This window comes from Hylobates moloch, unplaced genomic scaffold (genome assembly GCF_009828535.3).
Source record: "Hylobates moloch isolate HMO894 unplaced genomic scaffold, HMol_V3 SCAFFOLD_4, whole genome shotgun sequence".
In the NCBI taxonomy this organism is placed as follows: domain Eukaryota; kingdom Metazoa; phylum Chordata; class Mammalia; order Primates; family Hylobatidae; genus Hylobates; species Hylobates moloch.
The window spans coordinates 32,703,786-32,712,078 of record NW_026652279.1 but is presented as its reverse complement, the minus strand read 5'-3'; the positions used below and the strand labels follow the sequence as shown (position 1 = coordinate 32,712,078).

Here is an 8,293-nt window from a genome sequence, read left to right as displayed (position 1 = left end):
GAACTACCTCTCTGGAGGCCAAGTTTAGGTCCCTGACCATTAATCCTGAAAACCCATTAATCCCCCCTCCTCCTCTCCCCATATCCCGCTCCCCGCAATGGCCGATGGACCCCCTGTGGGGGCAGATAGACCCATCCCTCCTAAGGGACCGATCCTGTCTATCTCCCTGTCCCAGATACTTTAAGTTCGTCCCAAGCCAGCAATTCCCACCTCTTGCTGAAGGCCCCTGGCTCCAGGCTTACACCCTGGCCAACAGATCTGGGGTATAAGGACCTGAGGGGCCCGCCATCCAACCCCGAGTGCCGAAGGCACCCATCCCTATTCCACTCAGATTAAACGAGAGAGGTTGAAAGGTTTAAACGCTTTATTGTGCCCAAAGAAAGGCCCATGGAATGAAGGGAAGAGCCACGCAGCCCTGAGCCCGGAGCGATTGTTTGTGGCGCACCCAAAGGCAGGGAGGGTGGGGAGCCGGGAAAGGATGCGCGGCCTCCGCGTCCCCGCGCGCCTGGGCCCGGCCAACCAGCGGCCCCCGCCCGGTGGGCAGGCGCGGCCTCGGCCATCGGCGCCTAGGGGCCAGTAACCATGACGACGGCCGTTGCCAAGGCCGAGAGCCAATAGAGGCGTCGCCAGGGCTGTTTCAAAAACCTTAAGCAAACAACGAAAAACGCTACATCGTTGGGGGAGGGGAAAGACGGAGAGGACCCGGGGCCCCTCCCTGAGGCTCAGACCAGGCCCCGCGGCCCCGGCCGGGGCGAGCCGTACAAAATCTACGTCACTTGGGGTAGAAAAACAAAAACACCGAAATGCCCACGCCGGCCGCTCTGACCGGCCGACACGCTCACTTGCGGCCCTTGGGCACTTTGGGGACGCTGGGCTTGGCCGCCTTCTTCACCTTCTTGCCCCCGGCGGCCGCCGTCTTCTTGGCCTTGCCGCCTTTGTCCTTCTTGGCGGCAGCGCCCTTCTTGTGCGAGCGCTGTTCCGGCTTCTGGCCCCTGGCGGGCTTCTTGTCCGCGCGCCGGGAGCCGGCCGCGCCAGGGGCTGCCTTCTTCGCTTTGTGTGCTGTGGGAGCCGGGGCGGTGGCGGCCGCCGGGGCTCCGCGCCGCTCCCCGCCGCCCTCCAGCTTCTTGCGGTTGAGCTTGAAGGAACCGTTGGCGCCGGTGCCCTTCACCTGCAGAAGCGTGTCGTTCTGCACCAGCGCCTTGATCGAGTACTTGAGGTAGGTGCGCCCATTCTGCTGGTCGAACCACGGAACCTTCTTGGCCTCGGTGTAGATCTTGGCCAGCGACGAGCCGTTGCGCTCACCCAGCCTACGGATGGTCTCCACCACCAGCTGGCTGTATTTGCCCGGCTGGTTCTTCTTCTTGCTATTCTTCCTCTTCTTAGATGGGGACAACGCCGCCGAGCCGCCAGCCTTGGTCACCTTCTTGGCCATCCCCTCGGCGGTCGTCACTGGCAGGGCCTCCTCGAGCTCCACGGACATGGTAGCAAGAGGGTTGGTGGCGGGCGGCGCGCGGAAGCCGGGGGGCCGCGCCGGGAAGAGGAAGGCGAGGGGCCGAGGGGGTGCAGGGGGGCTAGGGGCGCGCGGCGGCTCCAGGCGGGAGCGGCCGCGGCCAGGCCTGGGGCCGGGCGGCAGGGCTGGGGTGGGGGCCGGGCCGGGCCGGAGCGAGGGTTGGGGGGCCTGGAGCCGGGCCCGGGCTAGGGGACCGAGTTGGGGTCAGAGACCGAGTCCGAGTCGGCAGCTGGAGCTGGGGATGCAGATCTAGGCCGGGTCGGAGCGCAGAGAAATCCCGCCGAAAGCGAGACGCCGCCGCCGCAGCTTCCACTGGCGCCTCTGGAACTCGCTGGGCGTGCGCGCTGCGCTCTGGCGGGAGGGCGCTTCTCTCGGCTTTTTATAGCTTCATGGCGGACCACGTTGAGAACAACAACAGCCTGGTCCGGGGCCAGCGCCAACTTGTGCTTCTTGGAGCCCCTTCTCCGGCCGCTGGTTTCTCGGACCGCGCCTCTCCAGCGCCGCCGCGCCCGCAGCGAGGCGCCCCGGACAGGGCCTGAGCTCCCGGCGCAGTGGAGAGGCGGCTTGCGTCCTGGAAGGGCTCAGCAAAGGCGAACGGAGAGGTGCACCCTAGGCTGCGGGAGCGCGAGAGGAGGGGGGCACCTCGTTTGGAGGCCAATAGCGCGGGCCCCAGAGGAGGCCCCACGGCCGGGAGCTTGGCGGCCGGCAGCCCAGAGAACGCCACAGGCACCCGAGCCCTGGTCCGGCCCGGGGGGCTCCAGGCCTGCCCGCAAGAGGAGCTTTAATTTGTCCAAACTAACACAGGGCGCGCCCTCACGTGGTCGGCTGGGGCAACGTGAACTGCGCTAGGACATCCTCGGGGGTTTTCCGCCCCATCCAAAGGGGATAGTGGATGGGAGGCACTCTCCAGCTGCACCCCGGGGTCTGGTTGTGCCTCTGGGAGCCTAGGCACAACCCAGGGAATGGAGGACTACGGCAGGGCCTCTCTGGGGACACTGCCTCGCCGCTCCCCCCACCGCGTTGCCGCTGATGTTCCCAGGGCCTCATTTTGTGATCCACAAGTAGCTGCCGCCGGTCCCCCCAAAGCCAAATGAGGGCTCCAGGGTGGGCGGGGGTGAGGCTGTGACACCCAGAGGAGTTCCTGTGAGAGGATGGGGAAGGGATTCGCTCTTAGTTCCTGGGCGCACCCCTCCCCCTCTCCCGTGCACAGGGAAATGATGGCGGGAACACAGCAAAGGAGACCATGTCCTGGAGAGGGTCCCGGGCCCCACCCTCCCCGGGGGGCTTGTGCAAGCCTGGCGGCCCGATCTCTGCTGATTCCAGTATTGGGGGTGCAGAGGAGGCACAGGACAGTTTTTGTTGAAGCCGGTGCAGCCTCCACTTGGGGAAGCTGAGGCCAGGGTAAGATGCTCGGGTAGGAGAGGGGATCCCTTTGGGGGTAGGCGATGTAGGGCACAGGAGTGGGGCTGGGGCTGGGGTGTGGCAGGGATGCAGGCAGGAGACAATCTCCAGCGGCCCAGCATAGAAAAGCGATGGAGGGGTGAGGGGGGACAGGACGCTGGCGAATTGGGGTTCCCAGAGTGAGAGACAGGCACATTTACAGGTGGATAGAGTAAGAGGCCCTGTAAAGGGCGTGGGTGGGTGCATTTGTGGCCTTGGGCCCAAGCAAGCTTCTCTGGGTGAGGGCTGGCAGCGCCTCCCCTCTTCTCCAGCTCATCCCTTTCACACACACACACACACACACACACGCACACACACACACACACACCCCATTTTGTCACCCTGACAAGGGAATAAACCCCAGAGAGGAAGAAATTATGTCTAGGAGGAAACGGTGAGCCTGGATGGGTTTTTTTGGGAGGAGGCTGGCAGGGGCATGGAGCCAGGAAACAGCCTTTGCCCCCCAGAGCACTGGGTACCCTGAGAAAAGTGAGAAGAGAGATTGCAGCCCAGGTCCCTGCAGAGGAGGATGGGCTCCTTTCCCAGGAAGGACTGGCTGAGTAGACTGTCTCCAGGGCACAGGACAACCTTGAGGGCCTGAGGCCTCCACCTCCTTGAAAAAGGACCATGTGAATTTCCTGACAGAGAATGGGGACGGGTTTCTGAAAGCACCACCCAGCTGAGCCTGCGGAAACTGCACAGCTGTTTCCAGGCCAGGCTGGCTGCATGGAGGAAGTGAGAGGAGCAGCCAGCTGTGTGTGCTGGGCCCACTGATCAGGGTGCTCAGGACCAGGAGCCCTCTGAGGATGTGCAGAGGGGACTCTGGGGAGAGGAACGTGGCGGCCACAGCTGGAGTGACCGCGGTGTACAGAGATGGGATGGGAGCAGGAAACCCCAAAGAGCCGGCCCTGGAACCAGGTGGAGGGGAGACAGCCCGGCCATGACCCAGAGTGGGTGATAAGATTTGGATCTGTGTTCCCACCCAAATTTTAGGTTCAGTTTTAATCCTCAGTGTTGGAGGTGGGTCCTGGTGGGAGGTGATCAAATCATGGGAGTGGATTCTAATGGTTTAGCACCATTGCCTTGGTGATGTCCTCATGATGGCGAGCTATCATGGGATCTGGTTGTTTGAAAGCATGTTGCACCTCCCCTGACTCCCTCTCTTGATCCCGCCCCTGCCATGTAGGACACCTGCTCCACTTCACCTTTCGCCATGGGTGAAAGCTCCCTGAGGCCTCCCAAGAAGTAGATGCCCTGTGCTTCCTGTACAGCCTGCGGAACCGTGAGCCAATTAAACCTCTTATCTTTGTAAATTACCCAGTCTCAGGTAGTTCTTTATGGCTTTGTGAGAATGGACTAATACAAGGGGCTTGAGCTTGGGTCTTTTGAAAAGTCAAAGGGTGAGCAGAAGTGATACCCCTGAAGGAGTCCCAGCCATGGGCAACAGGGCCATCGCCTGGCCTTTTGTGCAGCCACTGCGGGGGGAGGAGTGGCATGCTGGACATGCCACTCTGGAGCTGGCTGCAGCCACAGGCTGGGCCAGGGACACTCCTGGGTCATCTGTGCTGGGGGAAGGGAAGATGTTCTAGTGGAGACAGAGGGACAGGGTCAGGGAAGAAGGCGGGACCCAGGTGTGGCCTCCTTCATGACATCTGAGGAGAGGAGATGTGAGAGAGGAGGGCTGGGCACCGCTGCCAGTACAGCTACTCACAAAGTAGAGCCGCAGTCCGGGCGCTGAGGAGAGCGGCCAGGCTCGCAGCCACTATGCCCCAGGGGACCTGGCTGGGACTGCAGGGGAGAAGCAGTCAGCACAGGGCTGGAGCCCTGTGGGCAGGGCAGTGCTGTCCAGTCCCAGGGGGAGGACACGGAGGATGCAGCTCAGACCCCACGCCAGCCTCGGTGGGCACGCGGGCTAGGGGCTGGCTCCTCAGCCTGTGAGGGGAGGGGGGCTTTTGTCAAGATGGAGGCTGCTTGTGGCCCAGGGCTCAGAAGACTAATTCTAGACTTTGGGAGCTGGCATAGACTAAGTGGGATCTTCTACTTGCCCTCATGATGTGGTAGAGGCAACTGAGGCTTGAGGATGGGGTTAGCCAGGAGGAGACCAGGACTCAGGCTGGGGTCTTGCAGCCTTCAGGGTGCCTCTTACCCCCACGCTCCTGGTTATCCCTCCTGCATTACCCCACCAAGGAAACCGCAGGTGGGGAAGGTCCCACGTCCTCAACCAAAAAAAATGGGCAAATATGAGAAAAGGAGCTTCTGGAAGTGGCCAGGGCCTAGCAGAGACCAGGGCAAGACCATGTGCCCAGCACCTGAGTCGAGCCCTTCCCTGGGCCTGGCCAGTCTGGAGGAGGCTCTGGCTTGTGAGCAGTGGGGTTTCTGGGGGCGGAATCTGGAAGAGGCTCTGTGGTTGCTGGGCTGTCTCCCTCCTCATCTCTGGGATTGTTCAGTCCTGGGGCTGCAAACACCACCAGTACCCTGATGATGCGGTTCATTTCTCTAGACTAAAGTCAGCCTCTCTCCCGTGCAGACCCCAGCATCCGCTCCTCCTGCCACCCTCACCTGGAGTCTGGGTGTGGCTAACACAGACCCTGCTCCTCCCAAACTTTTGCCAGTGATTCTTCCCAGAGACGGGGACTGCTCCCTGATTTCCCTACTCTATCATCCAACCCATGGCTTCCTCCCAGTCTACCCCAGAACTGGTCCCACAGCTGCCAAGCCCCCACCCTCTCTGCCCTTTGCCCCCAGCCTCCTGTTCTCTCTGCACAGCCCCAACACAGAAGTCTGAGTGGTGGGTCCTGGCTCTGCCAAAAGGTCTCTAATGGCTTCTCACCAGACGCAGGGAAAAGTCTCCCAACACCTTTGCCACTGGCCCCTACCAAGGCTCTGACTGCAGCTCCCCAGCTCAGCACTCAGCCTCATAGCCTTTTTTGCTGCCCACACATACCCAGAGGGTTCTCATGACCTGGGACTTGCTGGGGTGGCCCCATGGCTGGCTTCTGCCCTGGCCGGCCTCCCTAGACCCCTCCCTAGGGCTCCTACCACAGCACCCTCCCTGCCTGGCTCACAGCCCCTGCCATCTAGTAAGTCCGTTGAGTTGTGGGCTGTGAGCTAAGTGCAGGGTGGGGGAGGACATGCTCCTAGCTGCACCAAGGTGGGGTGGACACAGCACGCTCCCGACACAGACAAACCTGCAGCAGCAGCGGATAGGAGGGAGGATGGGGGTCAGGAGCTCCTGGCTGGGCTCTGACCTGGGCTGTCCTTCAAACCCTGGGTGTGATCCCTTCCCCACCACCACTGCCCAGCCTCAGTCTCCCAGTTTGTATAAAGGGGCTGGATGTGTGGAGTCTGAATGATCCAGCTCGACAGTCTGATTCTGGGCTTCCACACACTCACCATTCGCACCTACAGTTCACACACACAGACACCTACTCACTCACACTCAGATTTACCTTCACACATGCTCACCATTCACACCCACACTTCACACTCACACTTATACCTACTCAGTCATGCTCACACACACTCACACCATTTACACTTACAGTTGACACACGTACACCCCACCTACTCACACACAATTTACCCTCCCACTCACATGCTCACACACCATTCACATAGTTCACATTCATACACATACCTGCCCATCCATTCACACATATATGCACACACTCACACTCATACCCACACATTTATCCTCACATATACCATTCACACCCACAGGTTCACACACGTTCACCTACTCACACCTGTCATCCTCTCATTCACATGCTCACAAAATGGTCACACAGTTTACCCCTCACACCCACACACTAACCCATTCACACTCACAGATTCATACACATTCACCTACTCAGACACATCATCCACCCATTCACGTGCTCACACACACATGTTCACATAGGCATGTGCCCTGTTCACACTCATAAGCTCACCATCACATACCCTTCACACCCACAGGTTCACACACACATTCACATGCTCCCACTCCCCTCACACACATGCTCACTGATTTACACAGCGACTCGCACTTATACATACACGCTCACATTCACACAGGCTCACCCATTCACACACGCTCAACACATTCACCCTCACATTCACCCACTCACCATTCCCACTCACCAGTTCACATGCACTCACTCAAGCTCACACTTGACCACAGACACACCCTCAAACATAGGTGCTCACACACGAGCCAACGCACACTCACCTAGCCATTCATACTCACATGCACCTATACATTCACACACATCCTCACATACCCACACAGCTCTACACATACTCACTTTCTTACACATTCACACACATACGTATAGACACATTCAAACACACCCATTCTCACACCCTCAGAAACACCTGTGGCCACTTACTCACTCACACACAAGGTCGATGCCAACTGCAGGGAAAAACGTGGTGTCAGCCGGGGTCTGTCTGGAGGCTCCCCCTGCCCTCGCCCTCTTTGTCCTGTCTTGTTTCTGCCCTCATGTTCTGGGGACCTTGAGACTGATGCACACAAACACACATGCCCATGACAGAGGCCCCAGAATCTGGTGGCACCTCCCAAAGCTCAGGCTGCAGTGGGAAGAACCCCTGGCCACTGAGCCAGCTGCAGGGCGCTGCCTCCCCGACCAGACACGAGCTCCCAGCACACACCCCTGCCCACTCATCATCTGCTGGGAGGTCAGCGACCACACCTCTGCTCCCAGACCAGAGGAAACAACCCCAGAACCCAAGGGGCCAGGATGGTGACACACCTGAGCAGAGAGCTGGTGCCAGTGCACAGACAGGACACCTGTCACCACTCCATGGGACAGCAGGACTGATGTGCCCTGCACTGACCACGAGGACTCGAACCCCATGTGAGGCGAGTCCTGCTGGCTAATGCCATGTGCAGGCAGGAAGATCAAAGCAGTGACACATCCCATGCGATGGGGTTGGAGATACTTATGCCTTGAATTTGAATGTTTTCTCTAAGGGTATAGATCTATATATCTATATATATAGATATATAGATATATACAGATATATATAGTTTTCAAAACACAACTTTTAGAAAAATGTTAATGAAATTCAAATCTGTATTCCAGAATATTCCAGAATTTATTGTATTTTCTTTTCTCTATTTTTTCACTACTGGTTTTTGTTGGGCTTTTTCCTGATTACAAAAAATGCATTGCTATGATGGAAACCTCAGGAAATAACAGAAATCATAAAGACTGTGATTTAAAGTAGGCCACTAAAGAGTAATGTTAAAAGTAACAGAATGAGACTGGGCGTGGTGGCTCATGCCAGCACTTTGAGAGGCCATGGTGGGAGGATCACTTGAGGTCAAGAGTTCGAGAC

The 8,293-nt window shown here is 58.7% G+C and overlaps 1 protein-coding gene across 1 annotated transcript; it reads right to left on the bottom strand.

Annotated features, from left to right (window-relative positions):
• Positions 1-346: 346 nt before the first annotated feature.
• On the bottom strand, positions 347-1,864 carry LOC116466787 (histone H1.10). Its single transcript, XM_032149840.2, has one exon. It carries the CDS (start codon positions 1,478-1,480, stop codon positions 839-841), a length of 642 nt encoding a protein of 213 aa, XP_032005731.1. The 5' UTR covers positions 1,481-1,864; the 3' UTR covers positions 347-838.
• Positions 1,865-8,293: the final 6,429 nt, after the last annotated feature.

Excerpts from the sequence above, each read along its gene's own strand:
- LOC116466787 (XM_032149840.2), bottom strand. The coding sequence starts at position 1,480 with ATGTCCGTGGAGCTCGAGGAGGCCCTGCCAGTGACGACCGCCGAGGGG.